Here is a 27910-nt window from a genome sequence, read left to right as displayed (position 1 = left end):
ATCACAAATAGGCACGTTGTCAGGTGTGCCCACTGCTGTCGCAGTGAAGATTTAATTATATTAGCTCTTGAGCTCTTTGTGATGCCAAGCTTCCTCTCCAGGGAGCCTCCTTATTATAATTATTTTGAGATAAATGGCATTTCATGGTTATTAAGTGGTTCATCATCTTCTACGCTCTGGCTGGCTGGATTCTATAGGCAGTCACTTATCTCTAGGAGCTTTACCCTGCTATCAGCTTCTGGTGTGACCAGAAACAAGCCTCATGGGATCTGTTAATTTCCTGAAAACTCGATGTGGCATGGACTTTGTCATCCACAGAGAGGCCTGGCATTCAAAAGAGGCAGCTCTGCCATTGACTTAGTGGGAGACAGCCTCTGATAAGCTCCAGAGCCTCATGTAAAATGGAAATAATAAAAGCGAATTCACAGAATTGTTACGACTATTGAAAGAATGACCACATAGTAACTGGCACATGATAGATGCACACAACAGTTAGTTTGCTTTATCTGTGCTCTCCAAATACAAACCCCTGGCTTTCATCTCCATAAAAGAATTCCTAAGATCTTCTTAGCAAATAATAAATTTCTGCCTGGAAATTCTGAGATGAAACTTCACATCTCCCATTTGGGGTTAAAAAAAACCCCACATTTTCATAACAAGGATGTCCTTCTTGTGAATGTGCTAGTCTCAGGCCACAGGTAGGGATTGGGAGGCATTCTGCATTGTGTTACAGAAGCCTCTTAGAACTTCTCAGGAACCAGGGAAATCGACCCAGTGCCTGTAGCCTGGGGAAGACCTGAGTGGTCCTAATGTGAATTCTTCGGAGGGTCAAAGGCAGCAGCCGCTGGGAAAGTAGAAATTCTTGCAACATTCTGGATCTTAAGAGCAGTTTTCCATTCCTGTTGAGAACCTCAGGGCGAGGAGCGTTTGTTTATCATTTTGTACTCTCAAGAGCACCTACGAAGGAGAACCCATCTCCTAGGTCCTTGATTCAACAATCATGTTGGCCTGCCTTCTCTAGGGTCTAGAAATTATGTAAATAGGTATTCTTAAGTTTGAATGATATTCAGATCCATTAAAAAAGGAAAAAAAATATGCCACAGACTCCCCCAGGGCTGACTTAAAATGTTCTTTGTATAATACATTCACATGTATTATGATGCTGCTTGAATAAAAGGACAATCAAGTATAAACTCCATGTTTCTAGCTCTTATAGAAACATAAAACCAAAACAAATTCACAAATTAAATACAAACTAAAAAGCAGACTGATGACAGTGTTTTGGCAGAAACCGAGCTGCTGTTTGCACCATGCCCGGTGCGCACCATTTAGTGGCTAGTCTACTAGTTGCTCTTGGGATGACTCGGTTCCCCCACCACTTGCCAGGCTCCAGAACAATTGCAAAACCTTTATTTGCACAGCATGCTGTGATGTCACTGGCTTTGGCAAGAGCACATCATTTATGTATTTCATTTGCTCCTGTGCTATATTTACTCATCTGAAATACTTACACTATAACTGTTAAATTTGAAGGCAAACTCAACAATACAAAAAAAAAAAAAAAAAAATCACTCCAATTGAAAAATGGGCAGAGGACCTGAACAGACACACTTCTCCCAAGAAGACATACAAATGGCCTACAGGCATATAAAAAAAATGCTCAATTTCACTAGCTAGTAATGCAAATCAAAATCACAATGAGATACCACCTCGCACCTGTTAGAATGGCTATTATCAACAAGACAGATAGTAATAAGTGTTGGAGAGGCTGTGGAGAAAAAGGAACCTTCGTATACTGCTGGTAGGAATGTAAACTGGCACAGCCACTATGGAAAACAGTATGGAGGTTCCTCAAAAAACTAAGAATAAAATTACCATATGACCCAGCAATCCCTCTTCTGGGCATTTACCCCCAACACTTGAAAACATTTATTCACAAGGATATGTGAACTCTGACGTTCACAGCAGCATTATTCATGGTGGCCAAGACATGGAAACAACTGGAGTGTCCTTCGATAGGTGATTGAATGAAACAGATGTGGTACATATATACAGTAGACTATTACTCAGCCATTGGAAGAGATGAAATACTGCCATTTGTGACATGGATGGATCTTGAGATTATCATGCTAAGTGAAATAAGTCAGACAGAAAAAGTTGAGAACCATATGATTTCACTTATATGTGGGATATGAAACTGAGAGCAACAAGCAAGCATGACAAATGAACAGAGACTCATGGACACGGACAGTAGATCAGTGGTTTCCAGAGGGAAGGGGGAGAGATTGAGGACAGATAGAGAAAAAAGGGGTCGAATATATGGTGACAGAAGGAAATTTAACTTTGGGTGGTGAACACACAATGCGGTATACATATGACATATTATTGAATCGTACACTTGAAACCTATATGATTTTATTAACCGATATCACCCCAATAATTTTAATAAAAAATTCCATAAACAGGAAAAAAAATTTGAAGGCACTCATAAGCATGGGTGGGAGGTGTTAATTAGGAAACTGTCAAAGGTTATATGAATATCTAGATGAGTGTGTCTCAGTACTCCACACATTTCAGTCATCTGGGGGTCTTAAAAAATATCCGCATGTGGGGACCCGCCTCCAGAGATTCCGATGCAATTTGCTAGAGCAGGGCCTGAACATCGGTAACTGTTTAAAGCTACCACTGAGACTCAGCTCTCATCAGGATTGCAAACCATTGATTTAACTGATGCGGAACGTTCCGATATTAATGCCTTAATGATATTTTTAGAATATCATTAGGATGAAAACACAAAGATGTTAAATTCTAAAAGACAATTTAAGGGCCTTTGCAAATCCGTCTTCAAATCTTAGGAATATGCAGAATCTAGTTTGAAAACTATTGTGAGAAGATGATAAAATTTCAACTAAATCACATAGTTCTCTAGTATATTATAAAACTAAGCATTCTGCAAACTACGAGGGAACCTTTGCTCATGCTTAGAACTGTGCCTGGTGCTGGAGGCAAACAAATCAGTAAGTATGATTTGCTTCTGTTACATTCTGAGTTGGGCAGGGGGCACAGACAGTTAACTAATTGCTTCAATATTGTGAGATAAGGTCTGTGATAAAGGCAAGCACTGAGTGCTGCAGAGACACTGCAACAGGGTCCTCGTGAGGACGGCTTCAGCTGAGTCTTGAGGATGAGTAGGACTTAGCTGAAGTGAGAAGACAGGCAAGGGGGAAGGTTCTGGCTTCACCATTAAACTAATAGCGAGAGTCTCGTTGAGTCGCTGGACCTCTCTTAACTGGATTCCTCACGTGGAAATGATGCTGTTAACTGGATAAGTTTGTTATGACATAATGAGATAGCTTAAAAAACAAGCTAATATCATTATTACTATTATGACCTTTTTCCTTTTTTTCTTTTTTTTTAAGGGAAAATACTTATATCCAACAAGGTTTTGGTGTCAAGGTCTCCCTGTTCTAACCAAAACACTAGAACTACACTCAGGCCCTATAATTGGAAGGGCCTTAGATGCACCCCCTGCCCTCATGGCTGGTATACGGAACTATAGTCTGAAAGTGTGTTGATTTTTGAACCAAAGAAAACCATGAGAAAACAACAAAGTCTTGCCGATTTCTTGAGCTCAGAAGTGAAATAAAGTCTTGTTTCGCAATGGGTTTTTCTTTCTTCACAGATACTTACTTATTGAACAAGTAAAAGCCATAATAGAATATGTATGGTTTCTGGAAACATTTAAGGGGAACGTAGACTGTCCTGTAACATTTTGAGTTCAAGCCAAATATCCCTGCATTTAGATTGAAGATTCACTCGTGGCCCCATGACCAAGTTCAATGGCTTCTTTTGGATTGAAAGAAAGATGGAAAAATGAACTCCCTGCTCAGACTTCCATCTTTGCCTGCCCCTCCCATGGTGTCGTGGACCATTGCATCAGCTTCAGCCTCCTTAGACTTTTTCCCAGAGGGCATAGGATGACTTTTGTATCTTGAGATATGCTGAGGTCACCTCAGCTCTATTTTCGCAGAGTTTTTACTTTATATCTACTCGTTAGATTTTATTTTTCTTCTGGCATATACAAAAGGCAGCAATACCCCACCAAACTGAGTCATATCCATGGCTTTAGAAAGGAGCTACTATGAGCTTAACTATCATTTTTTGAGGATTTACTACTTTCCAGACATTGTGTTAAGTGCTGAAAGTGCGAAGTTGCCTCGAGTGGCCTTATTATGACATGGGAGATGGTCGCACCTACGTTGGGGTTTGCATGAAGTGGAGCGTACGGACTGCCCTCCGGGGCCTAGGCACTGCTCCAGCAGGTGACTCAGTGGTTGGACCAAAAGAGGTTAATAGTCGTTGTGATTAGGAAGGCAGTGCTTACCTCAGGGATTTCATGGTCTAAAGATAAAGGCAGATATAAAAAGAGAACTATTCTTTTTAAAAAGAAAGTTGGGATTACAAAATATAATAGGTTCAGTTTACATCCATGAAGAATAAAATATGTATTTTTTTTTTAGGTGAGGCAACCCTTGGTTGACCTCACAGATTGCAAGGAACTTGTCAGCTTACAATCCTTTATTTATTTTTATTTTTTAAATTTTTTACACCTACAGCACCTGGTCTTCCTAGGTGGTCTCCCATCCAACTACTAACCAGGCCCGACTCTGCTTAGCTTCTGAGATCAGACGGGATTGGGCTTGTTCAGGGTGGTATGGGCGTAGACTAAAATATGTATTATTAAGGAAATAAACAACAACCCAAAGTTAACCAGCTATGTGGACGTTTCGATGAATCATATTGCAATACAGTACAAGGGACTCTAGTTCCAAGTTTAAACCTCCTTTCTGCTACTTCTAAGTTGTGTGACTTTGGACATGTTGCTTAAGCCTTTTGTCCTCTATTTCTTGGTCCATAAAATAGAAAGCATAATAGTGCCTACCTGTGAGTATGAGTTAACTCTTAGAACAATCAATGCCTACGTAAGACTGATACTCAATTCGTATTAGGTACTAATTTCTTCTTTTCATACTAATATTCATATTTATATTTATGCATTTTAATTAAGATAATACGTATGTACTTTCTTTAAAAATAAGATTTTAAATGGCTGCATAATTATTCATGAGGACATAACATTATGTATATGTCTTTGGCCCACTTTTGATGTTTACTTTGGATATGTTTCTAGAAGTGGATTCACTGGATGAAAGGGTATAAATATCTTTAAGGCTCTTGATACATAGTGCCTGCTCCAGAAAGCTTTCTTTATCAAATTACCCTTTCACATAAATGTAACCTTATCATGTAACCTTATTATGCAAAGTGGAAGAGAGAGGTGGGAGCATCAGTTAAATCAATGGTTTGCAATTCTGGTGAGAGCTCTCAGAGGGAGCTTTAAACAGGTACCTCCATGAAATTAGGAGAGCCATACATGCCCAAAGCAGAGAATTTGGAAAATACAGGAAAACCACCCCCCAAAAATAATAATAATAATGTCCCAAGGAATTATAATTTCACCACACAAAAGTAATCACTGTTAATATTTTGGTGAAAGTTCTTAATTAAAGAATCTTCTAGAAGATGCCTGTGTACACCAGCACTTTGCTCCACTCCATCTTGTATCGTGTTTTGAAAAGCTGGATTGCTAACTCATTCCAGGAAAATTATTAGTTTTCTCAAATATCTCAGGAGGCGAGTCCATTGGCAGTCGTTTCTCGTTTCTCAAAAACCTTGAAGTTAGGAAATTCTTTGTGTAGCGTTGGAGCCCTGGGCCAGGAGTGAGGTATATCTGGGTTCTAGTTCTAGCTCTGCCACTTATTTACAGATGACAAGGTGACCTTGGGCAAGTCCAGCCAGCTGCCCTGCCTGAAATGCCTCCCAGTTCGAGTGTCCCCTAGCCCGGGTTCCTAAACTCTCTGAGCCTGTTTCCCAATGATTGAAATATTTAAAGTGGATCAACAGGAGTTTTTTTTTTTTTACATTAAAAATTTTTAATTTTATTTATTTATTAATAGACTGTTTTCTAAGAGCACTACTAGGTTCACAGCAAAACTGAGTGAAAAGTACGTAGATTCCCATGTGTCTTTCCCTACCACACACGCGGCCTCCCCCACTATCAAAATCTTGCCCTGGAATGGTACATTTGTTACACTTGATAAACATACACATACGAACTATTATCATCCAAAGTCCATAGTTTACATTACAGGTCACTCTGGCATTGTACATTCTATAGGTTTTGATAATGACATGTATCCCTATTATAGTATCATATGGAGTTGTTTCACTGCCTTAAAAGTCCTCTGTGCTCTGCTCATTCATCCCTCCTTCATCTCTAACCCCTGAAAACCACCAATCTTTTCAATGTCTCCATAGTTTTGCCTTTTCCAGAATGTCATATAGATGGAAGCTTACGGTATAGAGTTTTTCCAGACTGGCTTCTTCCACTTAGTAATATGCATTTAAGATTTCTCCATGTCTTTTGATAGCTTGATAGCTCATTTCTTTTTAATGCTGAATTATATTCCATTGTCTGTATGTAGCACTGTTTAGACATTCACCTGCCATAGGACATCTTGGTTGCTTCCAAGTTTTAGCAATTATGAATAACAGTGCTATAAACATTCATGTGCAGGTTTTTGTATGGCTGTAAATTTCAACTCATTTGGTTAAATACCAAGGAGCATGATTGCTGGATCATATGGTAAGAGTATGCTTAGTTTTGTAAGAATCTGCCAAATTATCTTCTAAAGTGGCTGGACCATTTTTCATTCCTACAAGCAGTGAATGAGAGTTCCTGTTTCTCTGTGTCCTCAACAGCATTTGGTGTTGTCAGTGTTCCAGATTTTGCCATTCTAATAGGCGTGTAATGGTATCCCTATTGTTGTTCATTTTGCAATTTCTTAACAGCATATGATGTGGAACATCTCATGTGCTTATTTTCCATTTACATATTTATTCTTTGGTGAGGTGTCTATTCAGGTCTTCTGCCTGTTTTTTAATTGGGTTGTTCGTTTTCTTATTGTTGACTTTAAAAAAGTTCTTTGTATAGTCTGCATAAGAGTTCTTTATCAGATATGTCTTTTTGCAAATATTTTTGTCCCAGACCGTGGCTTATCTTCTCATTATCTTCAAATAGCTGGTTTTCAAACCTTCTTTTGCTGAAGCCTTGTGTTCCAGAAGGAGCTTCTGGGTCACCGGATTGGGGACAAGGAGTAGAGGGCGAGAGGCCAAGTGAGCAGGGCTCAGGGCCCCCATTTCTCCTTCTTTAATCAGAGAAGTTTGACTACACATAGTTTATAGGTGAGGGTTTCACATGAGGTTCCCTTCCTTTTTCAAAGAGTTTGGATTCTCTAAATGGATTGAAAACCACTGAACTAGATGAACTTCAGGCCCCTTTTAAACTCATAATTCTGGAATTCTGTATTTCCTTTTTGTGATATAATAAAATCCTTAAACAAAAATGAGACAAAACTGTCACAGTCATGTGATATTTTTTTCAATACAGTTTTCATCCACCATAGTGTTTAGTCGAAATGACAGAACTGGTACACTTAAAGAATATTCGTGCAATCTACATGCCCACTTATCTCCCTGAGATGGTAATTTTTGACACTAATTATCTTTTTCAAAATAACCAGAGAGAACTATCCACCATTTCAATTCTATATTTAGGAAAAAGAGGGAAAGTATATCTGAGACTTTGTGGCTCTGGAGGTAAACACGCAAATCAAGATCAAGAAGGTGTGACCTTCGTTATAAGCAAGCAGTGCCGAATATCACAGGAGATTTAAGCAGGGCTGTTCCATTCAGGATGACATGAACATGTGCATTTAGGCCAACTATATGTTCTTAGAAGTGTGTCATTTTTTTCTGGATTTGACATTAAACCAGATGAATGTTTAAAAATGATTTGTAAACATTTATATTCATACTAACACTGATTATTGATTTGGCAGAGGATGGAGGAATGACTTTCTTGTTATTTTATTCATATATTGCCTATTCCACAGGGGATTCGAAATGGCTTACTCAATTTTATGTGATGCGAAAGGAGTAAATCAGTAATTGACAAAATCTGTAAAAAAAGGAAAATAATATCAGTAAAATAATAAACCCAAGAGTCAGATTAGCACACAGAAGTACATCTGTATGGTTTCTAGGAGTGGGCCACAGACTTGGCTCTAAATTTGCTTTGCTTGGCCAAAGAAAAGAGAAAAACACATTTTGTTATTAGGTTCACAGGCTTTTAATAAAAATAAAATAAAATAAGCCAATTGTTCAACATAAAAACTTTCCTTCAGGGAAATCTCCATGAAGGCAATTTCTCACAACCAGGACTTGATAAAGATTGAGTAACTGAAAATTCAAAGTTTTAACCACTGGTTAAATCGGAGTTCAAATATTTTGGGTTGCCAGTTAGGAGAGGATCCATAGGTTTTGATGATCACCTGGGCAGTGGTTAGGGATGAAGACTGCCTATGAAAATTGTTAACTATATGTGGTATCTGATAGGATGAGCTCAAGCCTTTACTATTACGCCAACAAATGTGAAGGTCAAGACCTGGGCTGAGGCACTGTAGGCAGTAGGATAGATGCATGATGTGAAGCGGCGGATATTAAAATGCTATTTCATCTCTTGATGTTCTAGATCAGAAGTCTAATCTCCAATTTGCCTATTCTGTATCATTTTCCTCCCTAAGCATCTGGTCCAGATGTTCAGGTGTATTCTGCTCACTGCTGGCATGTAATAAATTATCCCAAAACTTAAGATCTGAAAAGAAAAAAAAAAGTTTGGATTCTATTGGTCATAAATTGGGACGGGGAACAGAGGGAATGGCTTGTCTCTTCTCCACAATGTCTGGGGCCTCAGACAGGGAGACTCATCAATTAGGGGTAATTTGATAGTCGTGGGCTGGATTCATCTTGAGATGTCTTTATGCACATGCTGGCAATTGATGCTGACTGTTGGCTGGGGCATCAGCTGGATCTGTCAACTGGGATGCTTATCTGTGGTTTTTCCACACAGCCTGGGCTTTGACATACCCTGGTACACTCTACCTCTCAGAAGGTGGTCAGGGCTCCAGAAGCAAGTGCCCCAGCTGACAAGGCAGAAGCTGCATGGCCTCATATGACAGCCCCTTAGAAGCCATGTAGCGTCATTTCCAGCTCGTTTTTTTAAATAAGCAAATCATGGCTCCACCCAGACTCAAGGGAGGAGCGTAGGGTGTACACTCCATGGAGGAATGCCGAGATCATGTCGTAGAGAAGCATGTTGGATGAGAGAGCTTACCGTGGTCATCTCAGAAAAATACCGTCTGCCCCAAAGTGTAAAAGCTGCTTTTTGCTCTATTGTCCTTAAAATGCCAGGCAAGAAAAGGTGAGGTTCTGGGAGATGAATTCATCCAGGCTGTTTCTGGTCTGCCTTTTCTGGGAAAACAAATGCAACCCTCCAGACCTCCTGAGACCAGCTCACTGGGACTAGAAGTCCCTCATAGGTAATAGATGAGCTGTATACTTGCCATCAAATGTCTCTTTAGAATATCCTCTTCTTGACCTCAGAACCCGACTGATTGACAGTTTAAGGGTTAGGAAAATCAAAACCCTGGCTGTTTCTTAATAGTTACAGATGTGACTAACAAAAATAAGACTCCTAAGTAAAATATGGATTCGTAATGGCTTTATCCTGAAAGGTATAATAGATCTAAGATACTATTTATTACAAAAATGAAAAAATGCAATTTCATATGTAAAAGTGAGAGACATGGCTGCCATTTAAATTATTTTTTTTTAAAAAGCACACATTTAAAATTTCTTCTCAAGTCAGTTGAATCAGTTCATCAGTTTCACGATCTGAAATCATCATTAAGAGATTTGTCCTTTGAGTCAGCTTGAATGTATTGACATAATGAGTATTTATCTTCTAGAACATCTAGTAGATTTCACTAAAAATTATACTAAATTGATAAATGTCACTGGATCATTAGCATATGATTTCATAGTCATCTGTGCCAAGAAGACACTCGTGGGTATCTAGTGATGCCAAATGAACAGAACAGCCATGCTCCCATGTTGGGTTCTGGCAAAAACATTTGTTTTCGCTGTGATCCCTTTGGTTTTGAGACCACTTAGAAAAGTACTTTGGATGAGTTTGTGATCTTACAAATACTAGTGAATAGTAAACATTGTTCAAGGATTGGGTTATGGACAGATTCTTCACTTTTCAGGTAAATAATCAAAACATCAGTAAAAGAATGGAAGTTTCCTACCTATGGAAAAATATTGCTCAAAGCAATACTCTTTTTGTTCAGTTCACGAAATGAGAAGTCACTTCCTGCCTGGTACAGAGCAAGCTCTTTGAAATCCTCAGTGATATGGGAGCTGTATCTTTGAATCATAACTAACTAAACATTCCAATGTCCTGGGCTTGCCCCTTAGTTCCTCAACTTATCAGTTTCTATGAAGTATGTTAGTATTTAGAATGAATGGTTAGCATGACAAGGGATAATATGGTGGTTCTAGAATCTAGATTGTGGTTTCTATAATAAAATGTGGAAATATTGGCATCTGAAAAGGGAAATAACTTCTAAGTAGACTGTGCAATCTCAGGCCTTAAAAATGTGGAAAATGGCAACAAAAAGAGGCATGCAAAACATTCCTGTAGCTTTATCTCTTCTTATACAAATTTATTCATTTATTCAATCAGTAAACCATAAAATATTTCTCATTTTGCATTAAAGTAAGACAAGTTCTATAACAAGCTCCAAAATGTATAACGGCTCAAACACATAGAGGTTCATTTCTTGTTTACTTTGCAGTGCTGAGTGCATGAACAAGTTAGTGACAGAGCCTCTTCCATGTGGTCATTCAGGGTCTCAGGCCGATGGGGGCTCTGCAGAATGGGTGGCTTCCAAGGTCTTCCTAAGCAGTATCTCCATTTAACCAGCCAGAGACAAAGGGGGAAAAAAGCATGGAGGTGAACACATGGGGTGAAGAAATGCATGAAGAGGACATCCTCCAAATCTTTTTGCATCACGATAAGGTACTTTTCACAGAAAGAAGATTGCAGTCCATGATTTCAAGATTTTACATTTTAGTGGCCATGTTATAGAGAAACCATTGTAATCATGAGATTCTTAGTTCTAGTTGCACATCAGATTCATCCTTGGGAAGATTTTGAAAACATAGGTATCAGATCTCCACCCTTAGCGGCCAGTCAACGGGTTTAGGTGGAACTCCATGGGAGGTTCTGAAAGACTCCCACATTTGAGAATCATCAGCCTTGGAGAAAAATATCTTAGAATTGCCAGTAAAAATACTAGTCTAATAAAACATGCAAATCCCTTTGAATATCTGGAAGTAAAATAAAAATATCATACTTTATCTATACGCATAGTATTTTAAAGAAAAATCAATGCAATTTCATAACTGTCATACAAAGAAAAAATAGTATTAAACTAATTTAAAGTAAAATGATATGTATTTAAATGCCCAAGCTTGACTATAGTATAAAACATATAATAAAGTAATAAAATGCTTACAGGTATTGATAATAAATGTTTGGATATAAGAAGATGATCAGGAGCTTTTCTGTACAGTGAGTACAGGCATATGAGAAAGCCGAAGTAGAGGTGGATTACCTGAATAAGAAAACTAAAAACTAACCAAGATCTATTTACATACGATAAGAAGAGAGAGATGAATTTGATTTAGTAATAACATGTCAAGAAAAAACAGACCGTCAATGAAAAATATAAATAAATAAATAAAGATAAATTTGTAAATGATTTGGGCTTTATTCTGCGTATTGTCAAATTAATTCTCTTTGTTATAATATAGGATGAGGAAGTGCCAAAGTATACAGAAACATATATCCTTTCTTAGTAGCCCATGACATTCGAGGTAAATATTCATTCTCTGAACCTTATAAAAGTCATGTCCTTTGCATAAGCAATCGAGAAGAGATAAATTGGAAAAATAAACAATACTACATATTAGAGGTGATCAAGAGGTGTGTGGAAAACTTCTGGAGACGATGTCGTTGTAAGAACCCCCAAATAATTTTAATATGTACTTTTCACAAAACAGATTGCTTATCATGCTAAAATATTATTTAAAAATATGTAGGAGGCATAATACAATATTTTATTGATGTCTGCTATTTTATAATAATCGATTCTAATTTTGTTTAGAAGAGCCTCATATCTCTTCTATATATTGGCAACCAATTGTGTTGCTTTGTGGGACCTGTTCAATTGCACAGAAATCGTTTCAGCCAAGCGTAGAGTTGAAACTTACATAATGCATTCAATTGGCAAACTGCATAAAGTCAATAAATTATTTAATAATTTTGAGACAATGTATTCCATCTAAGCTTCCCTCTCTATAGCCAACTTGCACGCTGGACCTTTTGTGTACAACCTTGTAAAAGCTTTCTAAAAGTTTTCACTATGAATTTTTATTTGTAGTAAGATTAGTTCGATAGGGCATTCAAGAAAAAAAGAAAAAAATACTCCATCATTCCTGCACGGCAACTCCCACTGAGTGGCCGCAGCAAACAAGAGCTGTTCAAACATCCACAAGGGACAGTACCGTCCCCAAGAAGAAGAGTGGTCACAGAGGAAGCTCAAAACGAATATCGAACTGTCAGCCTTGAAGGCCCTCCTGAGCAGATGCGCTATGTGGTCGTGGAAGCGATTCGCAGCAGAAAACCCTAAAGGCTGATCTGCCGATTAAACACTGGGTAAACTGGATAAAAAGAGAAATTCCTTTTAATGTCAGCTTTCTGGCCCAGACACTTACAACTGTGGACTTGAGGAATTTTCTTCACTATCTTTTTTCTTTGAATCATTCCCCCGCCCTCCCCGTTTTTTTTTCCTTTTTGGTCTGAAGGATCCTTTCAGGGTCCTTTTAAAATAGAAACGATGTAGCCCTGCTTGAAGAATTTGTCTTCAGGCATGTGGCAAACCATGGGCCTCCGTAGTCCTCACTTTTCTAGTTCGATGCCGGGCACCCCTGGCTGTGCTAGTACTTCCTTCCGTGCCCGCATTCCTCCAACTTCTGGAAGACTTCATGGCTTGGAAAAGGGATGAGGGGTGGAGAGGGGGTTCCTGTGGAATGGAGAGCAAAAAGGAAGAAGGAAGCAAGTATCCAAGCAGAATGAGAAAAGGAGAGAGGGAGAGAGAGAAAGAAAGAGAAGGCGCAGAAATCAAGAGTCAGTGAGAGCAAGAGAGTGAGAGAGACTGACTTGAGATCTCTTCTTTTTGGGGGGTGCCCCTGTGGTCTCAGACTCTTCCTCCAACTCCCAATGCTGGCTGCAAGAATACACAGAAGCTCAGATCTGCCAACACATCAAGACTGGATAATGACATACAGATTGTTTTTTTCCATCTTTGGGATTTGGAGCAGCCTTGAGAGTGGCACAAGCCTGCTTGTCACAAGAATGTTTCTGAAGCCAACCTCCGTGTCTGATCACTGGCTCCGTGCTGCTGGGAACAGTGGTCCAGTAGTTCGGGGGGCCACAGACCACCTGGGATATAGAAATTATCGGCAGCCCTGTGTTGCTCTTGCCAGAACACCCGAAGCATCCTGGGAATTTCGATTTCTGTCGTTTCTCTCAAATGGCCTGTTAGATGCAATAGGCAGTAAACATGGACCGAAATTTGCCAGAAAAGCCCAAAAAGGTGATGGCTGCTGTTGCCAAGTATTGGCATTTCAATAAGACTGTATTTTTATTTCTAAGTATATATATTTCTAAGCACAGCTAGGAAGCATCTGCTGACGAGAATGAGAAGATACACTGTGTTGGTGCCAAACAGGACTGGAGAAGCAGGCTCGTTCGGGGAATGGCCTGCCTCCCGAGTCGGTGTTAAGAAAATTCTTTCTCCGCAGGCAATATCTTCTCTTAACACATTAACACTTAGAAGGAAATAAGGCTTGGAAGCTTTATCATCTGACACACTGCACGCACACCGTGGGTTCTCCGTGAAAGCATGCTGAAGAAAAGAATCCACGTGCACACCCAGGAAGACGGAGAGATCAGCAGCCCGAGAGGAAGCTTCACACACTCGAGTCTGGGTGCCAAGGCTCTTTCCTCCATTGCAAAGGGCATGGTGCAACGCTGGCCATCGGGATGTCTGAGATTCTTGCACGGTCTCCTCTAACCCTGTGTGCATGAGCGGGGAAGCCAAGTGCTTCTGAGTGTCACCTTCCCAGGCAGAAACATCAAAGCTGTTTGCTCCTTGAGCAAGGACGGGATTACTAGTGAATGAGGCCAGCATCCTGGGTGGTAACAAAAAGGAAGTTGGTAGAAAACGAATCATCCAAGTTGGATTAACTCAGCTCTGTGGCCTGGGCAGGCTCCCAGGACGTCCAGCCAGACGCACGGCCTCTGGGAGATGTGAGGCTAGGATATATGTGATGACATAGAGCATGGCGAGAGGCAGGGCCATGGGGACTCAGCTGAGGCCACCCCTGCCCCCGACCCACCGGTGCACACCTTCCCTGGCATCCTTTACCTCCTAGCCAACCCCAAAGCCACTGGACATTAGACATTTTTCTGATGGACACATATTTTATCCATAGCCCACATGGGACATAAGTGAAGCAATCCAGCAAGTTCCTTCTAATCCCACTGCCTGTCTCCTGCTTACTCAATCTGTGCTCTATTTGCTTTGGATCAAAGTGCCTCTGGGTACCAAAAGCTACATTATTCTATTCAACTGCATGTAAGCCCAGACCTGACCATTCTGGGTTCGTCGTTGTTGTATTTGTTTTAGAGCTTAGCCATTTTCCATTTTGGGCAGTTGCGACTCTGTTTACTATGAGTTCCTCTCTATGTAAATATTTTCTCCATTCCTAACCTACAGGTGGCTGTGTGAGCCTCAACCGGTCCCCACATTGCCACTACAAAGTCAGGGGGTGATTAACTTGGAAGCCTTAACTTGAAGGTACCAGTGAGGACAGGAGGGAGAGGAGGAGAAGAAAGATATTTAAGAAACATATTGATGAGGAAACGTATTACATGTGCTCGTTTTTTTATAAATATGTTATAAATATTTACACGTGTTTATAAGAATTGTATTTATTTCGATCCAGTGGGCTGAATAGAAGTAAGACTAAAAAAATATTGCTAAATACGTATCATCTGGAGAAACTATCACATCATCTGCTCCCTGAGGGATGGAACGATTAGGCAGAATGGAGCTTATTTCTGGAGTATTGGCTGGATAGAAAATGCACCCTCGTGGTCCCAGGACAAGACTAATCCATCCTGCCCTCCTCCTGCTCCCAGAGCTTCCTACCTCTTTATCAATCTCCTTCTTCTGGTCCTTGGGCTGAGCTCACAACTTAGTCGTACAGTCAGGATCCTTTCAGTCGCAGGGGACAGTAACCCAACTCACACTGTCTTAAGTGAGAGGGAATTTCTGGATTCACGTGTCAGGAAGGGTACTACGGTACCAAGCTCCAAGGTCAGATGTAAGAAGTAGGACCATGGGACTGGAACCAGGATTTCCTTTCTCTCCCCGCAATAACTGTCACCTCTGCTTAGTGTTACTCTGGTCCGTTCTGCAGAAAGGGCCTCCAAAGTGAGAAGATGCTACGACTTAAAAGTCCCATATTCTCCTCCTCCCAGGTCAGCAATACTAGAGGAAAGAATGTCTGTCTCATGACTTCCACACGCAATTCCAGAAAAGGCTCTGATTGTCTAGCACAGGACTGATAACTGTCCAAAAGAATAAAGTTGCCCTAGCATCTCATTTCGGTCCTGTGTCTACCTGCGGCCCAGGATCTGTTGCCAGAAGAAAGGCCACAGGGAAAAAAAAGCACGCTCCATGGTCCTCTATCCCCATCGTAAACCTTTCAGCTGAGAATGAAACATACTAAGGCCCTCAACCTGACCTGAGACATAACAGCAAGTTAAAGCCTACCTGGACAAATTACCTGTCAGTCACTTAGCAAATCACTTTCGCTCTCTCTGTGCATCTTGCCAAGAGGTCCTATGTTTCCTGAGCGTCCCCATCATAAAGACCAGATCGCAGTCAGCTTGTTGGGCTTTATTCTCAGCTTTGCTCCATTCTAACGAGTTATCTTGGTTCATGCGCCTCTCTGCCTTTTGGTTTCTTTGTGTGAAAAGGAATAATAATGCCCCTCTCACAGGGTTGTCGTCAGCATTAACGGGATAGCTCGTGTCAGTGTCAGATCTGTCAGAGAAAGGGGGACTTGCAGAACCACATGGCCAAAAGGCTTATAGTGCCACTCCTGGGAATCTTGATGACAAAACCTGGAAATTGGCTCACACGTAGGCAGCTTGGATCAAATGAGTCCCAGACTTCCCCCTTGCTGTGCAGAAGTAGAAAAGGCTTTGGGTCAGTATCGTGTCCCATGCACACCCTCCGTCTCCTAGACATCATCTTCTTTGAGTTTCTCTCTCTCACTCTCTCTCTGCATATTCAGGAGTATACACATTTCTGTCCAGCACTCTGAAGTCTCTGGAAGAGAAGGACCATATCCACCGAGTCCTGGACAAGATCGTAGACACCTTGATCCATCTGATGGCCAAAGCAGGCCTGACCCTGCAGCAGCAGCACCGGCGCCTGGCCCAACTCCTCCTCATCCTGTCCCACATCAGGCACATGAGGTGAGGCACCCTCGGGTTCCCCATGGGACAGACACAAAGTAACAAGCCCCCAAGTGAACGTTACAGCTGGTCCAGCAAGGGCTGATGCCTGGATGTGGCTAGCACACTTGGGACAGTTTCTGGCACGTAATAAGTATCAATGCTTTGGGAGGATGGAGGAAGAAGGTTTTAGATCTGTCTGGGGCACAGGGCAGGTGTCAGAGAAGGCTTCGTAGAGGACATGATATTTGCACTTAGTTTGAAACGTGTGAGGTCTTAAAGGGGGAAGAGTATGCAGGGTGCAGGTCAGGGGGAAGGGCAATGTGTGGTCATTCGCTTTGTCCCACCCAATCAAAGAAAGTCTGGAAGCACACCCATCTTCCAAAGGCACTGGGTACATCCTGTGTCATATGCTACCGACTTACACTTAGAAATCTTAAATGAGAGAGTCTTGGTCCAGATGCCTCACAGAGGGTCAACGTTGACTCTTCCAGCCTTCTCAAGTCCCTTCTTGTCACCCCCACTGGCATTATCCTAGCCAAGCCATCATTTCCTTCAGGGTGTCACCAGCCACCTAGCACTTTCTCCAGCCTCCAGTCTTGATCTTTATAATCCATTCTCCACAGTGAAGCCAGAGTGATCATCCCGCTGGCTGATCATATTGTCCCCTCACTTAAACCTTGAAATGACTTCCCATTGCTTTTAGGTAAAAGTATAAGACCCTTTATTTTGCTTATATTACTTCTTATGCTCTAGCGCCTACTTAACTTTCCAGGACTTCCTCACAGTCCGATCTCTAGCCAGAAACAACTGTTCTATGAGTCATGGAGAAGTCTGCTTCAGGCGGCACATGGGCTGAGCTGCTCTATCTCTACTGGGCTCACTCACACATCTGTGAGTCAGCTGATTTAGACTGGACACAGCTGGGAGACTCTGCTTCAAGCTGCAGGCCTGCAGGTTGGCCAGGTGACTCTGTCTCATGTGTCTCTTATCCTCCTGTACCTACAGGTTAGCTGGGACATATTCTTCTCATAGCGATGGCAGAGGAACAAGAAAGCAAGCCGGGTTGGGCAAGTTCATTTTAATCTTTTAGTTAAGTCGCATCTATTAACATTTTATTGGCCAAGCAAGTTACATGATGGAGCTCAAAGTCAAGATCATAGACACGTGGCACAGGGAGTGAATATTCCTGAACAGTAAACCAATCTATCATAGCTTAGATGTCACTCCTTGCAGGAAGCATCTCCTGACCCGTAACATCTAGTTTGGACTTATACCTGTTCTTCCCAATCGTTATTAGGCATTGTATGATCTTCCTGCCTCAGACTGTAAGCAATGCGAGGCAGCTATCACGATCCATCTTCCGTACTCTGTGTACCCAATATGACCTAGCCCAGGGCTTGGCACATAGTAACTACTCAATAAATATTTTCTATAAGAGCTAAGGAAGGACATTAGCAGAGGAAATAGAGCCTTTCTGTGACAAAAGGTGAAAGTGGCCACATTTCTATTCTAAATAGACGTGTAGGGTATCTGGCCACAGGCTTAGTGGATTTTCTTCCCATAAAAAGAACTCAGCCTGCAGGGAAGAGATGAAGAAAGCGGTAGATTTTTTTACTCCATGAAGGTTTCAAAAATGAGGTGAAGTGTTGACACTACAGAAATAAGTGTGGCCTTGGGCTTACACAAGGACCCTAGGAATGAAAAAGAGATTCCTTTTCCTAGTTGTTATGAGGGAAGGGCCAAGTGTCTGAAAAGGGTTGGATTAATTTTGAAGGGGCTTTTGAGACTATGGGTCACATGGCAAGAAGTTTGTCCCATTAAAGTCCCAAGTGCTACCCTTTCTGGAGACAACCTTTACATTGTTAGCTTCTTGAGAAAATAAATGTACTTTTTGTTCTCTGTATCCCTCATAGTGCCCTACATGAAGTCTTAATGTCATATATGCTCACGGCGTTATATGAGGGAATGAATGAATGAATGAACAAATTCCTTGAGTATTTCCCCTACCCTATGAATTTGAAATTCCCAAGTGATGACTTCCATTTGGCAAAGTTTGGGAGAAAGTGAGTAGTCTCTGTTCTCAGGGATTCCCCAAGAATCCCCAGTGTCACAGACAAAGGGCTCACCTTGGCCAGGTGGAGTTGGTGACTGCATTTGGAGCACACATTTCCAATCTTTTCCCATCTGTATCTTGTGATGATCATTACAAAGAGGACAGTGGGGACTGTATCCAAACAACATAATCCTCTACCAAACTTCCTGGCTAAGAGAGTGATCTTCTCTTTGAAGAACTGTATCGAGCTAGGAATTTCAAAGCTGTCACAGAAACCATATATTGAAGATGAGGATTTTTATTTGTTGGTGGGAATTACTGAATTTTCAAATCTATTAACTGCTCTTTAGTATTAGCAACCCTAATTAGTTAATACCGAATATATTTGCCCTAAATTTATAGGTCTTGCTGGTTTTATCGGAAATGTATGGTGGAGAAGTGCAGCAGAGAGAGAACTCTCTAGAATTTCTGTTTGAATTGTGTGAAAAACTGGAGCAAATTGCTATTCCGTTGAAAGCTTTGAGCATTCTCTCTCCCTCCCTCCTTCTCTCTCTCTCTCTCTCTCTCTCTCTCTTTCTCACACACACACCACACACACACGCATACACACACATGCACACACACACACACAGAATATTTGGGTGCCTCTATTATGGCCCGTCTAAATCACAAGCAGTCTGTTTTAAGTTTACCCCAGCCATATGTTGTTGCTCAAAGAATTTAACACAAGATTTCATCTGACCGTAATTGTGATTCACGAGGGTGCACGAGCAAGACAGTGTCAGAACCGGGGGACATTTCACTTTACCACTATTTTAAATTAAAATAAAACCCCTCCAAAACCAATTACCACTTAAAAAAATGTAATACAGGTTGTCGTGTTGTAATAGTTTTGATGCTCCGTTTTCATGGCAGGTCTCCGACTTGTGCAGATTTTTCCCCTACTAAAGATGCGGTTATATTCTAGGACATTCTCTTGGTCCTGCCTACTCATGCTACTTTTTAAATATTTTTCAATCTAGATAACAGTTATTTTATTTTATTTATTTTTTTCCCTGGTAGTGTGGTGGGGACAGAGCAGAATTGGGGATGGCGGAGGGCAGAGAGTGGTAAAAGAAATGTCATGTGCCTGTATTTCCCTATGTCCATTTACTCCCTATTTTCTGGACATTTATCACATTCTCGGCATTGTCTAGGCCTGCAGGGTGGGCAAATCACTGTCCTTCATAGAACATGCACTGCGTGTGTTCCTGTGTGTGTGTGGTCAAGAATAAATAAATATACGCGCGCACACACAAACACACACACACATACATACAAAAATTTCAGGTTGTCAGGAGTGAAGGCAGGGAAATAAAGCAAAGCAAAAGGGGGTGGGGAAGCTGCAGAGGCTCAGGCCACTGCCCGTTGGGGTGGCAGAAAGCCTTTCAGAGGAGGCGACATTTGCAGATCTCAGTGAAGTGCACTCCAGGCAAAGGGAAGAGTGAGTGCCGATATCCCGAGTCTGGGAGGAAAGAGATCTTAGTTTCCTCAAGGGATAACACAAACACCAGCGTGGCTAAAAGAGGGTGCGTTTGGGAGAGAAGCTCTGAAAGGCTGGCGGAAGCCACATACGTTGGACCTTGTAGAGCGCGGAAAGAAATTTAGATTTTATTCCGAGCGAAATGGGAAGACACTTGAAAGTTTTAAGCAAGGGAACTTCTTAAACTGTTTGCTGCATTTAAAAAATGCCCTTCTATTTGGCTGTATTTCTCATCTGTTCTCTTTCGAGATGTAATACTCATAGAAGGGAATAGGATCTCAATTGAGTCACCGGTAGGAAGTCACCTGCTTAGCGAATCCTAAAATGGCTCTTTGAACAGGAAGCAAGATTGGCAGTTTCCACTTCCACCATCTAAGAGTTTCAGCAGACCTCCTGGTTTGCGACGGTCTAAAGTGGCCCTCTCTGTGTCCTTCCGCCCACAGTAACAAAGGCATGGAGCATCTGTACAACATGAAGTGCAAGAACGTGGTGCCCCTCTACGACCTGCTGCTGGAGATGCTGGACGCCCACCGCCTGCGCGGCTCGACCAACCGCGGGGACACCCCGATGGCGGAGACGCACCAGAGCCACATGGCCGCCACGGCCCCCACCTCGTCACATTCCTTGCAAACATATTACATCAGTGGGGAGGCAGAGAGTTTCCCCAGCACAATCTGAGAGCTCCCCGGCTCGCCCAAGATTCCGAGAATCTCTTCAGCATTTTACCCACGTCATATACATCACGACAGCAAAATTCTGCTCCTGCGCACACTCCAGCATGCACCCACCGCCGTGGCTTTCCGACACGAGTGGCCATTCATTTGCTTGCTTAGTTCTTAGTGGCGTACCTTCTTCTGGCGACAGCCGAAGGGATTCCAGGGCTACATTCTTTGTAACAGTTCTTTCCCCCTTTGCTACATGACTAAGCTTGAGGATTCCTGTAGCTTTTTTTGACTGAACTGAGGCTCAGATGACTGTGCACTGGAGCTCCTTGTTGAGAGCCAGGCCTGGAGAGTGATTTCACCTCTGTGGAAGCACTTTTTAATGAATCTAAGAATAAGCCACAGGAAAGGATTGAAAGTGGCTCCTTTAACTGCTGACTTGGAGAAAGCTAGATCAGGGTTTATTATAGCATCCTCTTGTATTCCTATAGGAATATACCATTTTATTAAAGTAACACCTAGAAGCTTTTGCTCTGTTGCTTGGTGATAGCAGAATATTCAGATTATTCATTTCCCCTATAGGAATAGAAGATGCACACAGGGAAGGACGATCCCCTACTCGTCGAGACTTTGTCAGCTTAATACCTTGCACCTTCAGATTTACCCAATGCTCTTCCACTGGCTTTTGAGAGCACTATGTCCAGGTCATGGCTTTTGGTTAATGCTCGCTTCCCATGGATGGACCTGTGGAAAACAACCAGTTGATTCCCGTTGAGTCACCTCTACATACACCAGTGTCCCTGTGAGGGATAAATTTTTGTTTTCGTTTTATAAGGGAAAGCCCTCTTCCCCCAGGACATGCAGTAAATTGGCTTCAGGACCTGTTCTGGTGTGGTCTCACACTTAACAGCAGAGGGCGCTCTACTTGGATCTTGCCGGTCTGTGACTTACACAGAAGGTGAACTAGTTAGTCCTGGGGAGGGTCCAGCCTATGACCAAAAGCAGTTTAAATGAGCCGGAACCCTGGTGACACTGTGAGCCCTGGGACACTGGGCTCAGTAGTAAATGTGCATGATTAGTGTAGGTGCTAGAGAACAAGGAGGAAAGCAGGCTAGACACTGGATAAACCTGTGAGGCTCAGGGTGGCCCTGCCACAAGCTGCAGCACCGCAGGAATGCCCACTGCACCGTGGGGCTTCCCTGGGATCCAGCCCCAGGATCCCGGGCGGCGCTTCTGCTCTTAATTTCCCCACGTGGCCCTGACTGCAAACAGCGGTGGCGGACAGCTGCGTTCCTACAGGTGGCCGAGCTCACTCTGGAGCCAGGGAGGAGGTCAAGGAGAGGGGCAAGCCCTCCTCAGGCTCCTGGGGCCAGGTCAGACTACACACACCTTGTTTAGAGGTCGTTCATCTAAAGATAAGGGTTTGGCCTTGAGGGGAGAAAAAGAGCTTCTCTCAGAACTTATTTCATTCAACTCTATAACCCAGGAGAACGGGACTAGACGTGAGCCACAGGAATCCATTGATCTATAGACTAAAAAAAAGGAAGTCTCTCTCCAGCCACAGAGCAGCCTTCTCTAGGGCCTTTTCTTCTCTAGAGCAATTATAGGTTTCCTCTTCTCAGCCAAAAAGAAAGTTTGGTTTCCTCCAGTGACCTCATCGTCTATAATTTGAACCCCATCGAGAGGTGATGTGTCAGCCAACGACCCAGCCAAGCTTCTAGGGCTTCTCCCGGGATGTCCATTCAGGAAAGAGGATTTCCCTTATTTCTAATTGCCCAGTAAGTGATGGCCAAAGACTGGGAAACAGGGAGGGCCAAAAAAAATAAATAAATAAATAAAAGGGGGGATGTTTCATATATGTGCATCTAAAATCTAAATTTGGGGGCAATTTTATGTATCTTCATTAAGAATATGTTTAGAACATATTTTTTGTTGTTGTTTTTGTTTAAGAAGCACCTTATATAGTATAATATATATATATTTTTGAAATTGCAATGCTTGTTTATCAGACAATTGAATGTAGTAATTCTGTTCTGGATTTGATTTGACTGGGTTAACCTGCAAAACAAACAAAAAAATATTCAGTTTTTTTTGTATGCAGTCATTGATACCTAAGGCCTGGTGATTATTCATTTAAATGAAGATCACATTTCATATCAACTTTTATATCCACAGTAGACAAAATAGCACTAATCCATATGCCTATTGTTGGATATTGAATGATAGACAATCTTATGTAGCAGAGATTATGCCTGAAAAGGAAAATTTATTCAGGGCAGCTAATTTTGCTTTACCAAAATATTAGTAGTAATATTTTTGGACAGTAGCTACTGGGTCAGTGGGTTCTTTTTAATGTTTATACTTAGATTTTCTTTTAAAAAAATAAAAACAAACAAAAAAAATGTTAGGACTCTAGATGATATAATACCAGCTAAATCCAAACAATAATACAGTGGAGGGTTTTACGTTATTCATCTAATGTGTTTGTGTTCTGTTATGACACTACTATATTTGAAATGGGCAGAGAACACCAGATGGCTGGAATGTTAGCCTAGGAGTCTCAAATAATTTCAGAAATCTCTTTTTTCATTCTTATTTGAAGTGCCACTAATGGACAGCTGACACTTTGCAGCTGATGTTGCCATTGGGTGTAGGGAACGTGCTGTGTTTTCTCCCCACTCTGGGACAATTCAGAGTTTGGAAGACATGATCTACCTGGGGCGGGGGTGGTGAGGTAGATTGGGGACGTGGGTTCAGGAATTTGGAGAAGGAAAATACCATAAGAATCTGGAAAGTGCTGTGAGGCACATCGATACTGGGATCTGGGGCACGCACCAGGGTTCCGACTTCTGCCCTATAAACCACAAATAGCTAGCTCTATCTGAGCCATTTCTAAAATGGCAGCTTGAATTCCAGGGAAGAACGAGTGACATTCACAGTACAGTCCAAGGAATAGCCAGCGGTCTGTGCTGCTTTCAGCCATTGCCAAGCACGAGGCTTGTAGTGATTCTTTAATGCTGCCATGCAACAATCAGAGAGGCTACTTCACCCAAAGAAAAGACCCTATGGAGGTTGCAAATCTCTAAGGAAGTGCGGTCTGTGATTAGATTTCCCTATTAACCTCGCAAGGATGCTTAACCATGCCATATCCTATGCCTTTTGGGGGCTGAACAAATAAGGGACTTACTGATGATTTACTTGTGGTCACGTCAAGGTGTTCTTACCTTAAAGTCTTATACACTGAAATGGCCACTGATGTAGGCCATCGGTTTAGAGTACCCCTACATAAAACCAGATCCAAATCCCTTCCTATTCATACTCTCCAACTCTGAGATGGACTGTGGATACCGATGATCCATCACTAGGATCGTAGTCATGACTAACATTCACGGGCAGACTGCTTCTGGAAACCAGTTGTTACAGTAGATTATGAGGCAACCGTGGTTCTCTTTGGAGCCAATCTTGGGAGGATGAGCCCGAATACACTACACACTTCCTTAGGCGAACTACCTGAAAACTCACTCACTCTCAGCTGGAGCAGATGAATTTAACTGTGGTCCCAAACACCCATCTTTTCATTAGTGTGACTGCACTGTTTCCGACGACATTTTCTTTCCATTTGGATTAAAGTGAGTGTGGCCTCTTAAGTCATTTTCAACTGTTTTCTAAGTAACTGCTGCCTCTATTATGGCACTTCAATTTTTGCACTGTCTTTTAGATATTCAAGAAAAATTTCTATTCCTTTTTTTTTTTTTTTGCATCCAAATGTGCCTGAACTTTTAAAATGTGTAAATGCTGCCGTGTTCCAAACCCATCTTGAGTGTGTTTGCACAGAGCTGTGTACCCTGGAGACAACATACAGCCCCAGGAGCCGGTGCCTGAGACACGGACCCCTTTGCATTCACAGAGAGGTCATTGGTTATAGAGACTTGAATTAATAAGTGACATGATGCCAGTTTATGTTCTCTCACAATGTATAAAAGATGCTTTTTGTGCACTACATAGTCTTCAGTGTAGAGCTCTTGTTTTATGGGGAAAGGCTCAAATGCCAATTTGTGTTTGATGGATTAATATGCCCTTTCGCTGATGCATACTATTATTGATGTAATTCTGTTTTGTTGAGCTTTGCTTTGTTTAATGAAACACACTTGTAAACCTCTTTTGCACTTTTGAAAAGAATCCAGTGGGATGCTCAAGCACCTGTAAACAATTTTCTCAACTCATTTGATGTTCAAATAAAGAATTAGACAAAAGACAACAGGTTTGTTTTTTGTAAGCTCTGCCTCTTGCTAATGCTTCACCACTGACCGCCTGAGATCAAGATGATAAAGTGCATCAGAAGAACACAGTGAATCCTGATAATCGGTCTGATGCCAGGATCCCTGTCTACATCCACCCACCTGGCACAGGACAAAGTATGTGGACCCTGGAGTCAGGCAGACCTGGCCCTACTTCTTACCTCTTCCACGTACAAATTTTATGATAGAGTTTCCACGCCCTCATCAATGAAGTGGCGATAGTAACACCCTATTCGTAGGGTGGAGTGAGGATTTTATGAGGTGCTCACTAAAATGGTAGCTGTTTTCTAGTGCCTAACCCCAACCCCTTCCCTGTGAAGGAGAAGAAGGAAGCTTGAGAGTAATTATTTATGAATGAGTAAGTGAATGCATGAATGAGTGACCTGAAGCTTATATAATTCCCCCATCGCAGGTAAAGCAGGAATGACCCATGCCCCCCACCCCTAGGTTTCAGTTTCAAGACTCTGTTCCCTTTGCAGAGCTACCTGCACCTTCCCTTTCACCCATTTCCTCTGTGAGTTGACTGATGAATCGGAGGAAAAAAACTAATGTGATTTATTTAGTCAACATAATGTGCACACAGGAGCTGCAGTAAGACTACTCAGTTCATATCCTCATTCTGCCATTTATTGTGTGACCTTGGGCAAGGTAATTTGCCTGTACCTCATCTTCTTTACCTGTACCTCATCTTCTTTACCTGTAAAGAGAGCTAATAGTGCCACCTGCCTGGAAGGATTGCTGTGAAGACTATCTGGATTAATTCATGGACAGCACAAACGGACAGTGGCTGCCCTGCTTCTCCCCTGCCCGAGTCCTCTCCACGTCTGCACTCACATCTTTTTTTAGGATGAGTTTAGGTTTTTCATGTTGTTTGAGTCATTTTGATTCCAGGAAATTTTCATTTCCCTGGGCAGTTCTTCGATCCCGATTTTCCTTGGTTTCTTCATGTCTAAATGGAAATAAGAACAAAACTCACCTTATAGGGCTATTGTGAGGATTAAGAAAGATAAACATCTGAAGCGCTTCGTAGAGGATGGAGCATAGAAAGCTCTCTATACGTATTAGCCATCAGTACTGCAATTGTCTCCCTCAGTGAGCATTTACATTTAATGGAATCATTTATAGGTTTAGATTTACATCTTGCATCTTGTTATTGTTTTGTACATCTTCTGTGTTTTTTCATTTTTCTTTTCCTCCTCACTGGCCCCTCTTTTTTTTTTTTAATCTAGTAATTTTAGAATATTATTTTAATTTTTCTGTTTATTTTTTTCTCATTTCGAAATTCTTTTCTTAGTGGTTGATCTTACACTGTGCACCATACCCTACCACAGTCTATTTCAGACTAATAGTAAGTTAAATCTGATCAAATAAAAATAAAATAAATAAAAATAAAATTAAAATCTTTGCTCCAAAATAGCTCCATTCTCTCTCTCCTTCGTATTAGTATTGTCATATATATTACATCTATATATATTATAATCTCAACAATAAAACGTTATATTCACTGGCTTATGCAACTTTGTATTCTTTAAGGAAGTTAGACAAAAAATGAGGAAAATATCTACTTTTAAAATATTAATTTACGTATTTACCACTTTTTAGTTCTTCCTGTGAATTTGAGTTACTATCTGGTATCATTTTCTTTCAGCCCAGAGGAATTCCTTTAGTTTTTCTTATAGGGCAAGTCTACTAGCAATGAATCCTCTGTCGTTTTTATCTGGCGATGTATTTATTTCACCTTCATTTTTGAAGAATTGATGTAGAGTTCTTGGTTGACAGTATTGTTTATTTGTTTGTTTTCAGCCCTTGAAATGTATCAGCCCACTGCCTCTGGCTTCCATTACTTCAATCCTTTTGATGTTCACCTGTATCTGATGAGTCCCCTTTTCCTTGTTTTCGAGATTTTTCTCTTTGTCTGTTTTTGTTTTTGAACCACATGACTATGAAGTATTTAGGTGTAGATCTTTTTGTATGTAGGCTATGGGATTCACCGGCGCTTCTTTAGTGTGGATTGATGTTTACTAAGTTCAGAAGCTGGTCATTATTTTTTCAAATAATTTTCTCCCTATCTTCCCCTCTCTGTTACTCTATCTACATGTTGGTACATCCGTCTCACAAGTTTTCAGGGTTTCTGTTCTTTTTCTTAATCATTTTTTTCTCTCTGTTTCTTCAGATTAGGTGATATCTGGTCTTCGTGCTGAACTGAATCATCTGCCATATCTGAATTCGAGGTTGAACTCTTCCGAAAATTTGTTTCGGTACATAGTTCATTTCAGCTCTAACATAAAAATAGCACTTAGTTCTTTGCCCCATTACATTTGAGAGAATCCTATATGTTGATTTCTTTGTCATACTAATTTTAAACTTTTTTTAAAGTTTTTAAATATATACGGAGTAGTAGAAGGCCGTGTTTTAAGCAGTCTTTGTCAGTTGTAAAACCTGTAACATCTGGGAGACACATAAACAGCTTTTCTAGGATTCTTCATTCCTAAGAGCATAGGCCTCCACATTTTCCTATTTTCCTTTCTTACATATCTAATTTTTTTATTGAAATGGAAATGTTGACACTATATTACAACAATTGTAAATACAATTAGTTTCTAGAACATTAAATTATTCTTGTTTTGGTTTTTAAGCCTGACTTCCTAGGACCTGGACCTGTGTTTGCATAGCTTTGTAGTCATCCAATGACTGGACAGAGATTATCCAACACCTGGAGCCAGCTAGGCTTCTATCCTCAGCTGATTGCCC

At 41.2% G+C, this 27910-nt stretch overlaps 1 protein-coding gene and 1 pseudogene across 8 annotated transcripts in view; one reads left to right on the top strand and one right to left on the bottom strand.

The window, feature by feature from the left end:
- The window catches only part of ESR1 (estrogen receptor 1), a 308851-nt gene extending 283732 nt beyond the window's left edge, over nt 1-25119 (top strand). For 5 of the 8 annotated variants that reach the window (XM_039851348.1, XM_039851347.1, XM_039851346.1 and 2 more), the window contains exons 8-9: nt 16459-16642; nt 20643-20877. In XM_039851348.1, the coding sequence (XP_039707282.1) occupies nt 16459-16642; nt 20643-20877 (419 nt within the window). Of the gene's footprint in view, nt 1-16458; nt 16643-17629; nt 17692-20642 lie in introns of all 8 variants that reach the window. The other 3 variants (XM_039851349.1, XM_039851343.1, XM_039851351.1) reach the window with 3 other exon arrangements.
- LOC120593495 (uncharacterized) lies at nt 4608-4726 on the bottom strand (annotated as a pseudogene).
- Nucleotides 25120-27910: the final 2791 nt, after the last annotated feature.

Source organism: Pteropus medius, unplaced genomic scaffold (genome assembly GCF_902729225.1).
Source record: "Pteropus medius unplaced genomic scaffold, Ma_sr-lr_union100, whole genome shotgun sequence".
NCBI lineage: Eukaryota > Metazoa > Chordata > Mammalia > Chiroptera > Pteropodidae > Pteropus > Pteropus medius.
The sequence above is the reverse complement of the archived record's forward strand: the minus strand, read 5'-3'. Positions and strand labels throughout refer to the sequence as shown.